Source organism: Prunus dulcis, chromosome 3 (assembly GCF_902201215.1).
Source record: "Prunus dulcis chromosome 3, ALMONDv2, whole genome shotgun sequence".
Taxonomy (NCBI): Eukaryota; Viridiplantae; Streptophyta; class Magnoliopsida; order Rosales; family Rosaceae; genus Prunus; species Prunus dulcis.
The window spans coordinates 1,296,115-1,317,762 of NC_047652.1; the positions used below are offsets into that span (position 1 = coordinate 1,296,115).

Below are 21,648 nucleotides of genomic sequence, written 5' to 3' on the forward strand. Positions count from 1 at the left end.
ACACTTGTTAATCCCTTTGTTTATAAAGAATTTTAAAGGGTTGTGCATTTTCGATGTGGGATGTTGAGAAAAGGAACCTCAAATCAAGATCCAACATAAAAATCTTGCTAGGATCATGGGTTGCTGCGTCAAAGAAGATGTGAAGTTTCTGATTTATGAGTTCATCCCAAACAGAAGCTTGGACACTCATCTATTTGGTTAGTTTCACTGGACTTTATCTTTGTAATTTGCCTACTTTACTTAAAGCCACAATTCAATTCACTTGAACTAAATGTTCAGGGCACACGGAATCAAAATTATTTTCGATTGATACACAGAATCACTGAATTATTTTCAATACACAAACAGTCAAGCAAGACATCCTGCAGATTTAATGCTCAGAACTGTAAACTGAACTGTATAATACATGAGTACATTTCAGTTCTCTATAAAGTAGAAGAGACAATGTTGAACTAGACCTGAAATCAATTTTGAATCTGATTATACTCTTGTTTCACTATTGTTCATACAAATGTTTCAATATCTTCCATAGCAACGTTTTCATTGTACAATGCATGGGATATATGAATGAAACTATTGGTTGTATTTCGAATGTTTGCATTTACAAGATCCAGCGAGGAGACCTGAGCTTGATTGGGGCAGACGCTTCAATATTATTCAGTGTGTTGCTAGAGGGCTTCTTTATCTCCACCATGATTCGTATTTGAAGGTCAGTAACATTCTCTGGGATGAGAACATGAACCCCAAAATTTCAGATTTTTTATTGGCACTTATCGTTCAAGGGACACAGCATCTGACAAATACTCAGAAGGTTGTGGGAACACTGCAAGCATCATTCCTTTTCCTATTCTTGGAAGAGCATCAGAACTCAGATTTCAATGTTCAGCATATTGTCATTCAATAAAGGTGTTTATAAACAAAGCACTATGATGATTTGGTTAGTGTGGTTAACATTGTAGAGTTGGGGTAATGGGCCTGGCTATATGCTCCGCTTTTGATTTGGCTTGGCTAGAAACCCATGTATGCATAACATACAGGAAGTTTTAATCCTGTTATTTGGCAGAAGAATATGTATAGTTATTGCATTTGCTATAATATACCTCAATGGTGACTTACGTAAGCACCTGATATGCATGATTTTCAAGTTCACGCATCATTGTTTTACATAAGCACTTGGGATTTTATTTTGTTGCAAATTTAGAAAATCTGCCTCCTTTTTAGTGGAGTTTATTTCGCCTGTGTATGTTCCCAATCAAATGTTATTACGAAGTGTCAAAATACAGATGATCTGTCCACATTCCAGTTTTCTTTTTCCTCAAAAGGAATTGAACCTAAAATCTACAAAAATGACCTCATCTAATACTACTTGAGCTGCATTCATCATTTGGTTTGCTAATTTACTTTTTTTATTAGAAGATGGTGTCTTGCATTTCCCTTTGAAGAGGAACTAGGAAATATTGCTAAACTTTTTTTTCCCATTGATGGTTACACAGTTGTTTTTGGGCAAAGGAAGAAAGAAAGGATTTCAATGATGTATGAGAGAGAGAGAGAGAGAGAGAGAGAGAGAGAGAGAGAGAGAGAGAGAGAGAGAGAGAGAGAGACTTATTTTAATGAGATTAATTAGCTGTTATTCTCCTTCAAATACATATCACAATCCTGAATCCTCCAAAACCAAAGCAACTTAAATGGCACCAGAAGGTAAAAACTCTGCATGACTATGTGACTAATTGAAAACAGAATCAACTTACTTCCTCTGAGAACTATCCTCTCAACTGCATATTACTGCTTTGACCCATCTGCTTTTGGAGCTGCAGCATTTGCACAGTTGCTGTTGATCAATGGAGGAAATGAAGGAAAGAACGGGAACATTTTCAGCAAGCAAATCTGGTCAATTGCTTGGAAGGCCTTGCAACAAGCAGGGCCTACTACAAATTTACCAGTAGAGATTGAGGTATAAATTTCCCATGCACACCCTGGAACATTCTGAAGTGAAGACCAACACTTTGCTATGTCATCCGGGTTCCCTGGCAGAAGAGAGGCAATGCTGGTGGGGGTGGTACATGCGCGAGGCCGGTTGCAGCACATGCTGCCATTAGCAGTAGTGAAAATATCGCTTCAACTTTTCTAGACATGGTTATTGGCAAACCTGGAACTCTTACTTTTGCACTATATCAGAAAAAGGTTAGCTAGATTGGCTTTGTTGATGGTTTGAGAGAAGAGGGTAAGGATTTATATAAGAGCAATGAGCCTGAGCTAAGTTGAAGACTTCGATGCTCAGTTAACTGGGTTACAAATGGAATTAAATTGTATTTAGTTATAGTGCAGTTTTTATTTTATTTTAATGAGCATTATTAAGTAACATTATAACTGTTTGCCATAGTGTTTCTGATCTGACACCATATGAGCTTCAAAAGTTATAACGACCCTGCAAAAGTTTATTTCAATTAATTCTCTATTTAGTTTGACTCCAACACTACAAGCTCCTGCTTTACTTTTGGCCATATCACAAGCGTTAATGCTCTCACCAAAATGGACTAAAACCCTTCAGTTTGGGACGCTGATACTTGTCATGCATGATGTTGAAGAATACACGAGTCCCACATCAAAAACTTAACAAAATAGAAAGTCCCATATAATAAATGGTTCCGGCCTTTTGTATAAAACCCCAAACCTGCTAAACAAGTGGTTAAGTTGGGGACAATATCGATATTGCTAGTGGTAGGCCAAGGGTCCGTCCCTCTGAAATCTTAACACATGATGCATGGCTTTGGTGCAGGGGAAAAGAGATTAAAAAAAAAAGGATCCTAGGTATATAAAGAGTATAGCCGGCGGCTCTCTAGGACTCCGTAGTAAAAGCTACTACTGGATGAAGGTTGAGAATCTCCAATGGCTTTCTGGTCTTTCAAGCTTGCAGAACCTGGACATGAGTGTGTAGATCTTAGCAAAGCATCTGATTGGTTTCAGGTGACAAACACACTCCCCTCTATGCTGGTAGAGTTGCATATGTCCGGTTGTGAACTCAATCAAATACCAGTTGGTGTTGCAAACATGACAAGGCTTAAAGTTGTTAATCTCAGGTGGAACATCATCTGGCGTACCATACCTCAATGGTTGTACACTTGTAGCAATTTTAAGTCCCTATCCCTTTATTTGAATCTCTTGCGAGGTGAAATTTCAAGTTCCACTGGAAACTTCACAGCCATTGTCAATCTTGACTTGTCTGCTAATCAAATTGATGGGAAAATGCCAAACTCATTGGGAAATCTTTGTAAGTTGGCGGTTCTTGATCTGTCAAGGAACTATTTCAATGGAAGCGTATCAGAAATATTGAAAAGACAGTTAGGGTGTAGTTTTCATGAGGAAAGGCAGGTGTCTACTTGTTTTCAATGAAATGTTTCATATGTAAGACCATGATCTGAGAAGTTAAGCACCGTCATCAAGCAAGCACCCTTATGGAATGAATTCACTTGCTGGAAGAAATTCCTCGAGGTATGCTCTAATATTCACTCTGTGCTCGACTTTTGTCTTCAGTATCATGGATTTTCTTTCCACTCCGATACCTCCCAAGCAATAAGTTTAGCAGTAATTTTAGCTACAATTATGATCAGTCCCATGCTAGAAGATTGGGTACTGAGAGCAAAAAGAGATACCATCCTGTTGTCACAAACTTCTTAAACACTCTAATGAACTTCTCTAGGCTGCACGATTACATGACTGACTTTGGATACAAACACAAAACTTATAGGGCGCTTAACTTGTTCATAATTTATGTTATCACCACAGATCCTGCAAATGTTGAGTACATCCTAAAAAAACACTTTGCAAACTATGGCAAGGTAATCAGACTTAAGCAAGAAGTTTATGTTATTAGAAAGTCCCAAAATAGCTTGATTTTTTTTTTTTTTTTCACATGTACATTTGAAGAGAGAATGTTGGCGTAAATCATTTAAATTGATTTAAATTAGGAATTGTAATCGCGTATAATTATAAGATTCCCGTATTAGATGGGATTGTAATTACTTTCCTTCTGTTGTATACTTGTACACATAAATACCATCCTAAAAAGAAGAATAAACCACTCAACCCTAATAGTATAGCCGCGCGGCTTTACTATTTTTATTTCAAAACAAAAACCGAGTTTAGCCTAGCGGCTATACGTTTTTTATTAAAAACAAAAACTGAACGGCAAAGGACCCGCCTAGCGCTAGCTCACATTTCGCCACGCGTCACAAATAGTATAGCGGCGTGGCCATCCTGTTTTTAAATAATAAAAATCGTAATATTAGCGTCGTCCAGATAATTCTCTCTTCTTCCTCGCGCCGAGTCTGGGCCTCTTTGGCTTTGTTTCCAGACATGGGGAAGAAGACGAAGAAGCCAGGAAAAGGCAAAGAGAAAGCAGCGAAAGCTGAGGAAAAGAGAGCTCGCAGAGAGACCAGAACCTCTCACCTGAGGATGACATCGATGCCATTTTGGTAATTTCATACTCGAACTATATATATATATATATATATACACACACACACACATATATGTCATTTTGTCCTTGGTAATTAGAGTTATGGATCATTTGAGAACAGCTGAAATAGTTTGTGGGAGTTTTAAACAGTGATGGAAAAAAACCGGGCTAGGCGGCCTCCTAGGCGCTCGGCGGCCGATTTTTCTCAATCGTTGTCTGTGATTCCCATATGTATGTCATTTTGTTCTCGTTAATTAGAGTTATGGATCATTTGAGAACAACTGAAATAGTTTGTAGGAGTTTTAAACAGTGTTGGAAAAATCGGCCTAGGCGGCAGCTAGGCGCTGGGCGGCCCATTTTTTGCAATCGTTGTCTGTGATTCCCACCCAAGATTCCTTTTTTGTTATTGTTTTCTATCTGATAGTTTATTTGCACCAAAGGTATGATGATTGTGGAAATTCAGAATTCCCATCTAGATTCATTGCAAGAATTTCCTAAACTGTATGTATTTTGCAAAATTTCCAAAATTTAAGGCTTTAATAATATATGTTATTTCCAAAATTTCCAACAGACCATATGGCACTATCATGGAGCGTGTCAAGTTGGGAGGGTTGTTGATAAAGGATATGGAGTTCTTGGTATTGATTCTCTGAGGGTTATTGATGGTTCAACGTTTTATCACACCCCGGGTGCTAATCCTCAAGCTACTGTCATGATGCTTGGAAGGCGAGTATACATAATCTTCACGAAAATCTTATTCTAATTGCTGCTTAAACCTGCATTTTGGTTTCGTTTGTTGTGCATGTGGTGCAGGTACATGGGGCAAAGGATTCTGCATGACAGATTAGTCCATGGATCAAAAAAGAAAAATTGATCTGGTCACTTATGTTTCCTAAAATTTTAAAATCTATATAGTTGATGTCTTGTTTATTTACCTATCATCACATTTGGTGTTGAATTGATCAGATCTGGTATGGTTCAAGCAAAACTTTCTGTACTCAGCTTGACTAGATTAGCCTTCCTGTGATTGAATATACACCTTACTAATAAAACTAAATTAGCTCTAAAAATAATTAGTTAGTTTTTGTTTATTTTGTTAAGAGCGTAATTAGGAAGGAAACTAGCAAGGAGGTGAGGATGACACAACACAACTGCAAGCACTTTCAGAACTTTTGATCACATGGGCTGGTTTACTTTTGATCACATGGGCTGCTCTAACTTCATGAAGTCCTTCAGGTAGGCCTTATTTTTCTTTAGTTGTGATGATTTTTTTGTACGTCGTTCGCAAAAGAAAGATTTGAAAAATGATTACCAAATTAACGAATGAGGCATTGCGCACAATCATGGCATGGTTAGAAAGAGATACCCACAGAAGGACTCAAGGTGCAGCAGATTTACTAAAGTCAAACTAATTTGGAGATCCTATAATGATGGCTCACTATAAAAGTGAGACTCTTTTGTATTCAAGACATAAATTACTAATATACACACGTAGGCAAAAAAAGAAAAGAAGACGAATAAGATTAGGATATGCTGTTAGTCGTTCTTTCTCAGCCCCTTATAATAATATGGGGAGGCATCTCCTTTCATCTACTTTTTTCCTGCTTCAACTTCATTGCACATTTTTATGAACACAGAGAGTGGAAGAATCTCATATGCTAGGAAAGAGCGCTTTCAAGGCTCGGATAAGGAGGAGAGGAATCTAGCAGCAGAATGAGCCCTGGCCCCAACAAAATCCTTGAAAAGCAGCCCTTGATGGATGTTCACAGCATAATCCTCAGGATATGCCATGTGTGCTTACTGGTTTTTTTCCATCTCTTGGAGTCTTTGAGCCCTTATATAACCTGTGCCGGGCCATCATTGAAAAAGTATACTTGAAGAAGCCATACATACTAGAAGAAGTATACTTGTCAAGTAAGCAAAGCAGTCATAGGGCTCCTCTTTCTTGGCAGGCACTGGTGACTGATGCAGCTACAAATGTACAATCACTTTCATTGACCTGCCAAAGAAGAGTTGCCCTACGATTGCTTTGGCTTAATGAAATTTGCAGCCTGTCTGATCATGCAGTAGAGCCCTGTCATGCAAACCATATACGGCAAGGTATAATATTAGGCTAGGCTAGCCAAGGATATACATAGGTTTTGTCATATTTGAAAATAATGGTAGAGGTAGAGCTTTAATACTGTTATTTTTGTTGTACAAAGGTGTTCTGCTTTGTGACTAAGCAAGCAGGCAAAGTGAGTTTACCATGTGGCTTTGCACAATGCAGGGAAATAGTGTGATTTTGTATAGGTGGAAGCCATATATACAAGCAATTACTAATTTCCCTGATCCCTTTTGTCAGTTGTGGCCATATAGCTTTGACGGAGAGGATGTTCTTGCTATGTGCTTAAACAATGCATATAAAAATAAAACAATTCTGTATAAAAGACCAGTAAGTTTCTTTTCTACAGCTATTTTTGACACCCGAGGGAAGTCTAACTGACCAATCAAGCCACTTTTTCAAAGTAATGGACTTATTTTTGCTTCTTTTTGGATAACAGTGATATGAGGAGCAGAAGAGTCCGGAAAAAAAGGGAGAGTCGTTTCGTTCCCACCCTTGCGGATATACTATTTCTTTTTGAAAAATTAGGAAAAATACCGAGGACAAACTTATTTTTGAAAGAAGGGTAGTAGCTATTTCTTTATAAAATAAAAAAGAAAAAGAAAAAAGGGGTAAGGCTATATTCTTTTAAAAAAATAGAAAAAACCTAGTATCTTTTAAAAAATTTGGGAAAAATACGAGTATAACCGCACGGCGATACTATTTCTTTTTAAAAAACTTGAAAAAACCGAGTATGGCCGCCCGGCTATATTATTTTAAAAAAGAAATTAGAAAACAACCGAGTATACCCTTTCTTTTTAAAAAAATTTGGCTATACTATTTATTTTTCAAAAAATGGAAAAATCCGAGTATAGCCGCTCGGCTATACGATTTCTTAAAAAAAAAAATTAAAAAACCGATTATAGCCGCGCGGCTCTATGCTTTCTGTTAAAAAATTGGAAGGAATCCAGTATAGCCGGCCGGCTATACTATGGCCTTTTAAAAAAAAAAAGAAGGAAAAAACCCAGCATAGGCGTGTGGCGGGGAGATACCTTTCCTGGTGAATTCCTCCGTCGAATTTTCAAGTTCTTTTTCGACATCATAAATATTGATAATCTCATCCGTGAATTTCGTTTTTTTTATTAGCGATATTATCGAATTTTTTCGAAAAACTCTTTCCTATTTTTTCTTCTTATTTTTGCTAATACGAACTTATTTTATTTATTTTTGCTCGCAACAAAATTGTCTTTTTTCTTTTGCAGACAACAAAATACTTTTCTTAGTCTTCAGTCTTTCTCTCTCTCTCTCTCTCTCTCTCTCTCTCTCTCTCTCTCTCTCCATATTAAACTTCCACGGATCGAGAAAATTCGAAAGTCATCACAAACCCTCTCCTTCCTTTCTACACCGTGTCGTCCTGGGTACCGAAACACGCACCTCATTCAACGGGAGATCACATCCAAAAAGGAAAAACCATCAAACCCCATTCCCCTTCTTTCATTGCAGCTCGAAACGTTTCTAATTACCCACCGTTTTCATTTCCAGCGCTTCGATTCTGCAAAACAATTTGAATGCCGTTTCTTTATTTTCAGATCGAGGAAAGACGTTTCGTTGTGTTTTCCATGTTGTGGCTTTGAATCGTAGGGGTAGTGTTTGTGTGATATGATGGCTAGGACCAGATCGTCGTCCAGCAGATTGAGGTACTGTAACCCATCGTATTACTTGAAGAGACCGAAACGCTTGGCTTTGCTTTTCATAGCCTTTGTGTGCGTCACTCTGATTGTTTGGGACCGTCAAACTATCCTCAGAGAGCACGAGGTTGGTCTCACTTTCAATCTTATACTTTTTGTGATTTTGATTTGGTACTTGTATGGTCTGTTTGATTGCTGAGAAATCCCTTGAAAATGAGGATGAAAATTTGAACTTTATATTAGCATCTTTTACCCTGGATGAAAAAAAATGGTTGATCTCATTATAGGGGAGTTTGAAGTTTACTAAGTGCTCTCACAAGATATATTTATATGTTTGGTACCTTCGATGTGCGTTTCTTTTAATAGGATTTAAAATTTCAGAGCAAGTGTTTGATTGGGCATGTAGCCAATGATAGGCTGATTGTTACAATTATGAGAGGAGGAGCACTAAGTTTTGTCCAATGGAAACCATCACAAATGTTATGGATGGTGGAAGCGTTTTAGATTTGAAGTATAACCCTGGGCTATTGTGAATTGGAAAAATGGTGAATAAATTTCTCGTGGGATGCCATTTAGGAGTAACTAGATTCCCCAGAAGAGATCCTGGTTATCTGTAGTCATCCATATTTTATTAGACTGTTTTTATCGAACCTTTTGCATTGAAAAGTGAACTCTATTGCATACCTGAGGTGTAAGAGTTGTACCTTTTTTTATTTGTTATAATTTCATGCATCTAATGATCTTGTTCATGACTTGCAGGAAGAAGTTTCTAAGTTAAATGAACAATTGCACCATTTGAAAAGTTTGGTAAGCGTTTAAATACTTATGCCTTGGTTCATCTTTAAGCTTGAGCTACTTCTCATCTGTGGTCTTTAATTGCCTTCATTTTCATCCTTTTACTTGGGATGGGGTAGTGCCATTGCAGGCATAATTAACACTTCATAGTTTTTATGCCAGTTCCCACCACCTGACTGTGTAAAGCCACTATAAATATGTTTTCAAATAAAACATTTATAATTTATTAAAGAGCTTTAAGGTCCCCTTATCGGGCTGCAAATATTCCTTGAACCTGAACAGATTATGTTGTATGTAACCTGATTTGATTAAATATTTATGCCTAGAGATGAACATATATATTTTGGAATGCCCTGCAGCATTCTTTTTGTCTATTTTTTAAGGTAGATATGTGTCAAGTGTCAACTAATGGTATACTGTACACGTAGGTGGAAGACTCGGAAAATGTGCAAGGTGATGCAACTAAAAAGAACATATTCAAGGGCAGGGATGGTGAGAAAGAGGTTGTTCCAGATGACCCGATTGACATTCAAAGACAAGAAAAAGTGAAAGAAGCTATGATTCATGCATGGAGTTCATATGAGAAGTATGCATGGGGCCAAGATGAACTTCAGGTATAATGGACCTTTCAAGTATATCATTATCTATTTCATTTTTAGAAGTTGTATCTCAAAGCATGTACACTGCATTATGGCCTTTTTTTACCCACGTATTCCTTTTGTGCTGTTTGCTGAAATGAGTCCTACAAGGTTTTATTTTCCTTCTGGTGTACCTTTTTTTTTTTTTGGGGGGGGTCAAGCTGGTGTATCTTAAGTTGATCATTGGTAGTTTGCCGAAGTTTTGACTTTGGCAAGGTTTTCAAGTATTGGTCTAACTTTCAGCCAGTATGTAACTAATTAGAAAAGTTATTACATATTGGGTTTCTGAAATTAGACTGTAATAAGCAAAATTATTGAGTGGATGGCACTGTACATACTCCCTTTAATACTTAAGTTATGGTCTTTTTGAGCAAAAAATATTTGTCTGTACTGATCTATTTATTATCATCTCTTTAAAGAGATTGTGCTAGGATCCTTTTGTATCGGGTCCTATATATTGTATGGTATTCAAACGTTATGTAAGCTCTTAAGCAGCAGTAAAATTTTAGTATCACTCGCTACTTCCAAATTTTTAGACTCATTTGGTGTTGTGAAGAATTATTTGTCCTTAGAAAATCTTTGGCCAAAGGTTGGAGAGTAGTGGCAAAGAACATAAAAGTGCAAGAATCCAGGAGGACGTAAGGGATGGATTTTTGTTGGAACAATGTTGAAGTCCACATGTTAGGTTCAATTGACTTTATCGATGGATCTTAATGGTGGAGACTCATTGATCAATATTCTGTTGGGCATAGGAGAGCTGGAGCTCTTATGATGTGTTGTGGAGGATAAATGATGCACTAGTGGAGAATTAGTCAGAGAAATCAACAGTAAATTTTTAAAAAAAATCAGCAGTAAAATTTAAAAATTTCCTACACATTAAAAAGCAGATGATAGGTATACAGACTTTGTATCTGCCTGATTAATCTCAGCATGTGTCTTACATATTGTTCAACAAAATAAATGTAGGTGCTAATGTCTCTAATCTGATACACTGCATTCCTTTTCCTGTGCTTGATAAACAATCCAAGGAGCATTAAAGTTGCCTGGGTGCACTGACAGTTCTATTTGTAATGACCACAAACTTAATATCTTTACCAAGTTATTTTTTATTTTTTACTTTCCATATGTTATTGATGATGTTGTTCTGTTTAGTACAAATTTCTAACATAAAAATTGTTTTCCATGTACCAGCCACAATCAAAGAATGGTGTTAATGGCTTTGGTGGTCTTGGAGCAACAATAGTAGACTCTCTTGATACGTTGTATATAATGGGTCTTCATGAGCAGTTCCAGAAAGCTAGAGAGTGAGTTGAAGTTTCTATTTTTTATTTTCTGTGGTAGCATATTTTGTGGATAGGTATTTGAACCCTTATCGCATTACTCTCTGTCTTTAACCACCAAAGGCTCTTACTAGAATTTTTCTTGGAAGTTTTCTTTTATTCCTAGTTTGTAATATAAGCTATTCTCCTCGTCTTTTCGTATGGATCATATTTTCTTTGTGGGTTAAACTCGCGCTTACCGTAAAATCAAGTAAATAAGAGAAAAGAAGTCATGCTACTAATTATACATGGTTATAGTGTGTCCAGTGCCCTCACTTAATTATGTCAGAGTCCAAATTATTTGGGGATTGATACCTGGGCTATATTGTCTCATTGCTCCTATGTCGGGCCATATTTCTGTTAACTATCAAGTCCTATGTGTATATCTATGAATGTTGTTTCAGCTTCTTGTCACTTATCTCCTTCAGCTTGAACCAAAATTAATCTTTGCACAGCGATTTGACAGATTTTCATTGCACTGTGTAAACCATCTTAGATCACCTTTTCTTTTGCGCCTTCTGCATGCCTGGATAACACCTAAACGGAATTCCACCCTGCGTTGAGCGCTCTGATGTGTTTCCTCAGTGCCTCGTGGCGAGGCGCGCTTTTTAAACCATTGATTCTTACTTATTCATTTATTTTTCCCATCTATTTTTTTTTTTTTGTTCTTTTTGCTCACAACCTCATTCTACAACTTTACACATTACATCTTTATAATAAATGTTTTATAACTAATATCTTTTCTGTGGCAGGTGGGTTGCAAACTCCTTGGATTTTAACTAAATATCTTTTCTGTGGCAGGTGGGTTGCAAACTCTTTGGATTTTAACAAGGATTATGAGGCTAGTGTTTTTGAGACAACCATAAGGTTGCATTATAAGGTTTAATATATGGTTGATTTTAATTATTTTCTCCCTTTTATAACAGGCTGTTTGGGCTTTCACTTTATTTTTCCTGCTTTTTTGGTTTCCAAAAGCATCTTTTCTGATGTATTATGTCTATCGTTTTTTCTGAAAACCCAGAGTTGTAGGTGGTCTTCTCAGTGCATATGATCTTTCAGAAGATAAAGTTTTCCTTGATAAGGCTAGAGATATTGCAGACAGATTGCTGCCTGCATGGGATACACCTAGTGGAATCCCTTACAACATTATCAACTTGGCACATGGAAGACCGCACAATCCTTCTTGGACTGGAGTAAGTGGTGAAGAAAAAATACAATTTTCAGATTGTCTCTTGTTATAATATCACATTACCCTAAGTTGTGTTTATGCTTATTGATATTGTTGCATGTGCCGATCTCTTTTGTAATTTTTCTGAAAATTTTGAACAATTACAAGTAGTGTTTTGGAATTTGATTAATATTTCTGATATTTGAATTCATCATGCTCTTAGGGTGAAAGTATCTTGGCAGATTCCGGCACAGAGCAGGTGGAGTTTATTGCTCTTTCTGAGAGGACAGGAGACCCGAAATATCGGCAGAAGGTACATTTACTACCATGTGTACTAGTGTTTTCTTTCCCCTGGTCAAATAGCGCATTTACAGGAACATTTTGTTTGATTTAACTCATGATGCCTGGTACATTATGACTTGTTGCTCATAGTATGTGTGTAAACTGTATTCAGAACATAACTTGTATATCTGTATAGGTTATATAAGAAAGGCATAGATCAGTGACTTTTTATTTTAGTGATGTTAAACTAATTGCTTGAATGTTGATTTCCAGGCTGAGAATGTTATAGTGCAGCTTAACAAAACTTTCCCTGATGATGGCTTGCTTCCTATTTATATTGACCCTGAAAGAGGAACGTCAGCGTACTCCGTTATAACCTTTGGCGCTATGGGTGACAGGTAAGCATAAAATTATGATATGAATTACGTAATTCTCTGAGTTTCAGGTTTCATAAGGTATACTGGTGCGATTGGCTTAAAACAATGGTGTAATCAACTTGAAACAATCCATTGCAGCTTCTATGAATATTTACTCAAAGTTTGGATACAGGGGAATAGAACTACAGCTGTAAAGCCTTATAGGTAAGAAGGTTGTCATTTTTTTTAGATGGTTATAGTCACTTTCCCACAACAAAATTCTGGTTGGTTTAAAGAGCTATGAGAAGCATGTCTGCTTGAAAGACCAATTTTGTCTTAGAACTTAATGTTAGAAATCATAAAGGGCATCATGTGACTTTTGCTCTGGTACTAGGAAGAATCTGTATTCTTTGAGGCCACAAAATCTAGTAGTTCTTTAAGGTCAAAAAGTCCTGTGGTCCCTTTTTTTTTTTACCTTTTCTTTTTCTGAACTCTATTTTGAAGTGGATATGTGGTCATGGTCTTCTTTAAATGTATCTTGATGTCAAAATTCTTTTGTGGAATTTTGGAAGCAGAGATATGTGGGAGAAATCAATGAAAGGTCTGTTGAGCTTGATCCGGAAAACAACACCATCATCTTTTACATATATATGCGAGAAGAATGGGAGAACTCTGACAAATAAGGTAAAGTATCGTTTGCAGCATCATAATGCTACGTCAATAAATTACCGTGTTTCATTTTGAGTGGCATTTTCCAATGCAGATGGACGAACTAGCGTGCTTTGCTCCAGGAATGCTGGCTTTAGGATCATCTGGTTATGGTCCTGACGACTCTAAGAAATTCTTGTCACTTGCAGAAGAGGTATTACTTTGAGAGATAGGGCCTCTTTTGAACCCATATTTCATGTCAGTTGGACAGGCTCTATTAACTGAGATGCTCTGTGTGTGTGATTTGGCACACAAATTTTCCTATGTACAAGTTTTGTGGAAGCAACTGTAGTTGTCACAATTCTGTTGCATCCAAACCATGCCCACAATTTTGTGCTAGAGAGTACCATGTGTATACTAAAAATGTCAGGACATTGTAGAAACTTGTGATGTTACTTTTCAGCACTAAATCTGATATAGAACAGTAAGAACTGGTTTGTGTTAGGGCCTTTTGGTGGTTTATATGATAGATTAAAGCTTGTAAAATTTATTTTTTTAGGTTTAAATGTGACTCAAACGGCTTATATTGCTCAAGTAGAAGTTGGAAGGCAATTAGGTAGTCTTATATAACTGTTTTAGTGTGAATCCTGTTGGGCAGAATAAGGGTGAAGAATGAGTTTTGGGGTTGAATCTCTGGTGGGTAGTTTGCCTAGCCAAAAAGGAGAAAAAGACAAAAGAAGCTATATTTCATTGGTTCTTTATGTAGAGAGAATTTTCATGAGTTGTGAATATTGTCGGGCCTATTGTGAATCTGTGTTGTTTTAGATATTGTTGGTTGAGAGCATAAATAGACATCTTGTCTGACTTTTATTGTAATTCAATTTTCTTTTATTTATTATAAGTTCATGTTTCCTGATAGAAAAAAGTACAAATAAAGCTCGTAATTTTTTTAATAATAGTCAGCTTCCAAACAGTGTACCCTTTTAGCGTTTGACTGGATACTGAGCCTATTTTTCAGCTTGCTTGGACATGCTATAATTTCTACCAGTCTACACCAACAAAATTAGCTGGAGAGAACTATTTCTTTCGTGCTGGCGAGGTTAGTTATCCTGATTTTTGTTTATTCGATGCCACGTACTTAATAATTTTTCACATGGTGTCTGTTTGATATTTCCAGGACTTGAGTGTGGGTACGTCATGGAATATATTGAGACCAGAGACAATTGAATCACTTTTTTACCTCTGGCGTTTGACTGGCAACAAGACATACCGAGAGTGGGGCTGGAATATATTTCAAGCATTTGAAAAGAACTCCCGCATAGAGTCAGGATATGTTGGACTGAAAGATGTATGCACTTCTCAAACTCATAACTACCATTGCACCTCCATTCAAGTTTTCTTATGCATTTAATTTCCATGACCTTTTGTTCACGGTTGAATCTCGTGTTGGTGATGCTTTTTCTAGAGGTTGGGTGTTAACTGAAAAACATTTTTCTTTTGACCAATAATCTTTTGGGGCTGCAATATTTTATCGTATCCATTATTGCTTTCATCTCATGAATATTTGAACTAATCAAATATACTTGCTCCTTAGTAGACTGAAGATTCAAGCCGGTGGAATAATTTTTATGTTTTTTTACTGGTAACATATGGTTTCTCATTTATGCGGGCTGTTGGTGGTTATCAGGTTAACACTGGTGACAAAGACAATATGATGCAAAGCTTCTTTCTTGCGGAGACTCTCAAATATCTCTATCTTCTTTTTTCACCCTCCTCAGTCATCTCACTAGATGAATGGGTTTTCAACACGGAAGCTCACCCACTAAGAATTGTGGCAAGGCATGATGAAGCAAATTCTGGAAGAGCAAATGGGGATGATAGACCAAAGATTAGATTGCGTGGCAGGAAGGAGGGCCGAGATTAATAGGATTTATTTTCTGTTCATTATTTTGTAATTCTAGGGTCCAAGTAGATGAAGGGCCAAATAGTAAAAATACATTAGTCCTTGAAATTTAATGTCAGCTTTTGTATGAGGAAACTATGCGGCTTTACAAATTTCACCTGCTGGTGGAAGTTGTATTCTATGGTGAGACATGTGTGCCCTTCTTTCACAGTGATGGATTTGTAACATAGGATATACAGATTATTTGTCAGTCGTCACCTCTCTCCCATAGGAAAATGAATATTTCCTCTTAGCCATTTGGGAATGGATGAGCCTTTGTAATTTCATGGAGGAATGTTTTGTTTTTTCTGTACCCCCCTCTATTTGACATGTCAATGACACTTATGATTTGTAAGCCCATTTGAATAAATGACTTCATGGGCAGAAATTACTTATTGAATATTTCCAGACCATAAGTGCTCTCTCTCTCCCCCTCTCCCTCTCTCTGTGCATGGGTTCTCTTGCTGCTGAAGTTGCAAGTTTTTTTAAAGGGAGTTGTTATTGAAAGTTAAATAAAGTCATTTAGTACTCAGAATGCAATTTCTCCGTTATATTTTTGGAGTGCTAAGAACTGCTTCCCTTTTTTATAGTTAACAGGTGGATCGTGTGGTAGTCATATTGTTCTGAGGATCATATATCCACCAAATGGGTTTTGCTTCAGTTGTTCTCTTGAGATTTTGGTTGACATAGGAGAGGTGAAGATAGAACTTGGTTTTAAATCTCCCTACATGCACGGCTCTAGAAGTTGAACCAGCCTTCGTCTACAATCGTAGTGTCATTTGGACGAGTAAGGGATTTGACACATATGCTAACACATCATTTCATGAACATATTGGTTATCCGAGGGTCGAAGACATTTTACAGTTTTATTCAGATAGAATAAGGTATTTGACACATTTGCTAACACATTATTTGGTAAACAAATTTAATTATCCACAGTCTTGTATTCGACCTTGCCGTATCCCAAAATAGGTCAGTTTATTAAATTCTTACCTTTATGAAAAAAGTCACAAGTCAGTTTTTTATTATTATTATTATTATTTTAAAAAAGAAGCCAGCATTCTAATGCTATATAAACATGCTATTTCTTTAAGAAACCCTAAATCAAATGGATTGAGGACAAATCTTCAATTCTCGAAATACCTGACAACAGAAGGCCTCCGCACGATCCCACCGTTGATCATAAAAGGCGCTCACTTCAATCCAACGGCCACACATCTTCGTTCTTCTTCTCTACCCGAATTTTCAAGTTTCTCGTGTTCTGTTTTTTCTGCTGTACATCGTTTGGAATCACAAACCGGAATCGGAATTAATTATTCCATTCTCAGATATCGCTATCCCAGTTCTGAATTATCTTACCCTCGAATGGTAATTCCGATGATATAAAATTTCCATTTTTTTTTCTCCATTTCGCATTGAAATTTCTGTTTGCTTGCCCAGAAACGGGAGGAAAATTATGGAAATGTTCAATTACTAACTTCAACTAAGCAAATCACTCTCACTTATACATGCAACTCCATTTCGTACAATTCTGTCAAGACTTCTTATTATTTTTTCTTAATTTTCCTGCATTTTCCAGGCAATCAAACACAGTAATACTACCATGAGCTAAATACATCATTTGCGTGTATTAGCACAGTTCTCTGCCATTTTTATTATAATTTTGTTTCCCTGCATTTTCCTGGCAACCAAACAGAGCACTGAGCCATTTGATCTTTGAATTGATAGCTTTAGCATTGACATGAAGGTGAAAAGCAGTAAATTTACACAAGTTTGTACAAAAGAGTAGTGATCTTGGAATAGTGTGATACAAATTGAGTAGTGCGCAATGGATGACATCTGTGGCAGCGATGAACCCATGCATATGAATGATAATCTGCATTTGCAATACATGCAAGATCATGAGCATCATCACGGGTTGGACCAAATAAGCAATGTAGATGGGGTGGCTGATGATCATGAAAATGGAAGTGGTGGAGCTGAACTTGTCCAAGCCGATGTCCCATCTGACCCCTTGAATCTTTCTGATACGCGTGATGGGATGATGGACCATGGCCCCGAAAATGGGGACCAGCTCACATTGTCGTTTCAGGGTCAGGTTTTCGTGTTCGATTCTGTGTCACCTGAGAAGGTGATTTGATTGATTATCCTGAAGTTTTATGCTGCCAGTTGTTATTGTTTTCTCTACATGGGATATTTGATTTATGCTTGTGTGGCTTGTTACTGGAATTAGCTCTATTGGCGTGCTTTATTAACACATTATGCGCTTGTTGCAGTGTTTGTTTAAGCTTTGATTGATAATGGTTGTGCTCGAGATGAATTGCTTCAAGTATTTGGTTTATTGTACATTTTATGAATGTCTTTTGATTGTCTAATATAATTCTTATGAACATGATGTTTCACATGACTGGCGAAAATGTTTGATTTTTACAAGAAAACTGATCTGGGAAGCGTAGTTTTTCTAGTTACTCAAGTAATATTGAAAATGCATCTGCATACTGAATTTTTGGCATCGAAGAGTTATACAGACCTTAGAGAATTTGGAATGTAATATAAATATGGATAATGGTAAGATGGGAGAACTATTCTTGGCCGCTTGCATAGTAAATGGAGTGTTCCTAGAGTTCTAGATAATATTGTGTACCATGTAGATTTGTAAATATAACTGTAAACACAAATGAGTGAAAAATGGTAAAATGGGAGCCTATTGGTGGACATGGCCGTACATAATAAATGGAGTGTTACTAGCGTTCTATATAAAACTGGGGAGCATGTAGATATGTAAACAATTACGTTGGATCCCAAACTTAGATTGAGTTATATCTGTACACATTACAGAAAGTAAAAGCAGTAAAAGACTGCCATGTTTGTTACTTTCTGGCACATGTTTCAAAAGTGTGCATATGGAAAACTGCAGTCTTTCGAATGTTCTTTTGGTACTTTGAAATCTATAATTTGTTTACTTGTGGCTATTTTGTCTTCTTAGTAGCTTAATAAAGAGAAAGCCTTCTGATTTATTTGAATTACCTTCCTCAGGTTCAAGCTGTGTTGTTACTATTGGGGGGCCGTGAAGTACCTCCAAGTATGCCTGCTGTCCCACTAACCACGCAGCATAATAATCAGGTATCTGAACTTGGTCTCAAGTGGTTTCTTAACAGTTATTTGTATTCTAGTATCTTGCTAACAAAGAATTCAACCAGGGCCTTACTAGTACTCCACAACGGTTGAGTGTCCCTCAAAGATTGGCTTCACTAATTAGATTCCGTGAAAAACGGAAAGAACGAAATTTTGACAAGAAGATTCGTTATACTGTTCGAAAAGAGGTAGCACTTAGGTATGGCATCTGCATTTGTCATAATAACCAATGAATTATGAGGTAAATTAGTTCAATTTTTGCAGGAATACTTGTTCTTTGTTGTATTTTATGACTTCAATCTAAGATTAGTGATGGAAAACCAATAAATTGTTCCAATGATATATAGTTTCAAATAGTAAGTAGTTCATGAACCAGTAGCTATAGCATGCTAGCATATAGCTTTATTCATTTCTAGGGAAGCTTGCTAGGGATGTTGCTTATGTACACTAATTCCATTGGCTGAATCTGACTTCACTTTAGGCAGAATATAGGTAATAAGGTACTTTTCTCACTGCTAGGGATGTTATTAAGTGATTTACTTTACGATTCAATGTTCTAAAGTTAATTCAACATTGATACTTCTGTCAATCAGAATCAACCGAGATTTCCACCAACATCGACATTTTCAACCTTGTGTTAGATATGCTTTTTCCCTTCTGCTGTTGCCTTGTTTCACTTTGAGGGATTTCCTCATTCTAAATAGCTGTCATTAATAAATGAATTATGATGCTTTATTAGCCTTTGACAAATTTGAGTGACGTTCATGATTACTGCTGTAGGATGCAACGAAAGAAAGGTCAATTCACATCTTCTAAACCCAATAATGATGATTCTGCATCAGCCGTCACAAGTTCGGGCTCGAACGAGAGCTGGAGTCAGGATGGTAATGGATCGCAACATCAAGAGGCTGTGTAAGTTAACATGTTTTATTCAAATTTCTTAATGTCTGCAATCTGTGAATTTTACATAAGAAATTAAAAATTTATAACAAATTATTAAGTAGACCTTCATGGATGCAGAAACAATTTGGACAAGGCAGGCTTGGAAGAAAGATATTTATAGATTTTAACGAAAGCAAAGAAGTCGATCCAGTGGCTCTTATATATTTTTAGAAATGCATATAGCTTTATTAAAACCCTGAACTATGAGAAACCAAAACGACTATACAGAACTGTCATGTGGTTAGTGAAGTTGTCTGGTGGTTGTTGATGAAGCACCACTATTGAAGACTTGTTCAATTGTACTGTTAAATGTAAAGAATATGCAAATTGAATGGAGTCAATGGACTTCATTTAAATTGAATGGGTCATGAAATAGGACAAGATATTAATGTGGAATAACAAGGTAATTCAGCTGTATAGAAGATATTGTAGAGGAACAAGCATATTTTTGTAATTAATGCATTTGAAGGTTGTAATTTTATACTAGGTTTAAATTTGGAAAGGATATAGCTGTAAGAAATTGAGCTTGTGGTGACCTGCTGAAGTACACTGCTCTGCTCATGATATGCTATCTCATCTCTGGTGGCCAAGGATATTTTGGGTTTTAGGGCAGAAAAGGCTATTACGCTTTGGCAATGTTTAGCTTTGGCTTTTATTTGGACTGGTTGCTTTGAAAGAAATGAAAAGAATTTTGATGATAGGGTGTGGAGGAGGTGGATTCTGTCTGGGATAGAATCAGATGTCTAGCCTTGATTATCTAAGAAATCAAAGGTTTTTTTCCTTTTTTTCCTTTTAACCTAATTTACGTTTTCTTCTTTCATTAAATGAAATTTTAAGTTTCCCATAAAATATGACATATAATCTTTGAGAGTAGAATAATTGTGGTGTGATACTTGTGCAAGTAGGGTTATATTTTCTCGGCTTCTCGTCGTCAAAATTTACACGTGTTAGCACCTTGAACTGAGACCCTAGTTTTATTGCTTTCCATGAGCATACAGTGAAAAGAGCATTTACCCCTACGCCCAAGGTCTCAAGTTCGAATCCCTCCTCTCCGAAGATAGTTTGATAAAAAGTTTGATAGCAGTAGGATCTTTCTCTTTGAACTCATTTTTGTAATCTTATTATTGCTATGTACTGTGGATTTATTGCCAGCTGTCGACACTGTGGCATCAATGAGAAGTGTACACCAATGATGCGACGTGGACCTGATGGACCAAGAACCCTTTGCAATGCATGTGGACTTATGTGGGCAAACAAGGTAAATACAAGTGGCGTGTTTCTTCACTATTTATTTCTGGTGGTTTGTATAATGATTGTGCTTGGTACCATATTGCATATTGTACAGTTCTATCATGGTAAATGGAAGTCTGTCTTAAATACCATTGTGAATATGATTATTAAGATGCAATTGCATTCACTGCATTTGCAGTTGCCTTTAGGGTCAATACTCAGTTTTCGTTTGGATTAATCTCTAAGGTGGTCTTACAAGGAAATATCTGTTACGAAAACAGATTGTCTTTCTGTTCAGTAATTTCATTGAAATTTCCACTGCTTTATTTTTATTTTTTTGTCTTTGCACTCTGTGAACCATAGGGTACTCTGAGGGACCTCTCCAAGGCAGCAGCACCCCAAGCAGGACAAAACCCTTCCGTAAGCAAGAACGAAGATATCAAACCTGATTTATAAAGCATGCTTCGTTCTTATGAAGATTTTAAAGTATAGAATTGTATTCTATTCCGGTATTTCTTGACTTCTTTTCCTCTCTTCTACTTCCGTTTGTTTTCCAGAACTGAAATTTGGCGGCTGACCAGGTCTTTAGAATTACGGGAAGCGGTAGTGGTCTTCGTTATAGCTTTTAGCTCGGGCCAGCCATTGTATAGAGGAGCTTTAGATGATTAGAAGTAATTTTGAAATGCTCCTTTTATCTCTCTTTTAGACGAGTTGAGTTTGGTCTCACCGCACTGCATAATATGCCAATAGGATTTTCCTGCACTTGAATTAACTAAACATTTCGGCATCGGGTTCCATCTTCTATCTCCTTGACATTTTACTTGAACAAAGTAGTTATGTCTGTAAAACTGAGCTTGAGCTTTCTATCTGATGGTGAAACAGCTGTTGTGAAAGGGTTGTGTTGGGAGGATTTACTTACACTTTCTAGCTCCAATCAATAGAATATACACAAAGCCTCCTCTTTTT

General features: G+C 36.8%; 2 protein-coding genes and 1 long non-coding RNA gene across 6 annotated transcripts; all 3 read left to right on the forward strand.

The window, feature by feature from the left end:
- Nucleotides 1–4,291: 4,291 nt before the first annotated feature.
- On the forward strand, nt 4,292–6,906 carry LOC117622674. Its single transcript, XR_004585019.1, has 3 exons — nt 4,292–4,472; nt 5,028–5,692; nt 6,094–6,906. It is a non-coding gene; the product is annotated as an uncharacterized LOC117622674 (long non-coding RNA).
- Nucleotides 6,907–7,846: 940 nt separating this feature from the next.
- LOC117621320 (mannosyl-oligosaccharide 1,2-alpha-mannosidase MNS1) lies at nt 7,847–15,797 on the forward strand. The gene is made up of 14 exons (XM_034351725.1): nt 7,847–8,354; nt 8,987–9,034; nt 9,451–9,636; nt 10,852–10,964; nt 11,781–11,846; nt 12,001–12,172; nt 12,371–12,460; nt 12,703–12,827; nt 12,945–13,010; nt 13,361–13,469; nt 13,549–13,647; nt 14,452–14,532; nt 14,611–14,781; nt 15,121–15,797. Exons 1-14 carry the CDS (start codon nt 8,199–8,201, stop codon nt 15,355–15,357), a joined length of 1,719 nt encoding a protein of 572 aa, XP_034207616.1. The 5' UTR covers nt 7,847–8,198; the 3' UTR covers nt 15,358–15,797.
- Nucleotides 15,798–16,497: 700 nt separating this feature from the next.
- LOC117623535 (GATA transcription factor 24) lies at nt 16,498–21,571 on the forward strand. 4 transcript variants are annotated; one of them, XM_034354552.1, is made up of 8 exons: nt 16,498–16,743; nt 17,104–17,506; nt 18,412–18,498; nt 18,576–18,709; nt 19,291–19,422; nt 20,605–20,710; nt 21,046–21,102; nt 21,240–21,571. In XM_034354552.1, the coding sequence occupies exons 2-8, from the start codon at nt 17,204–17,206 to the stop codon at nt 21,243–21,245; spliced, it is 825 nt and encodes a 274-aa protein (XP_034210443.1). In that variant the 5' UTR covers nt 16,498–16,743; nt 17,104–17,203; the 3' UTR covers nt 21,246–21,571. The 4 variants fall into 4 exon arrangements, with proteins under 4 accessions (XP_034210443.1, XP_034210440.1, XP_034210439.1 ...); XM_034354549.1 differs by having other exon boundaries at nt 17,072–17,506; nt 21,046–21,571; XM_034354548.1 differs by having other exon boundaries at nt 21,046–21,571.
- Nucleotides 21,572–21,648: the final 77 nt, after the last annotated feature.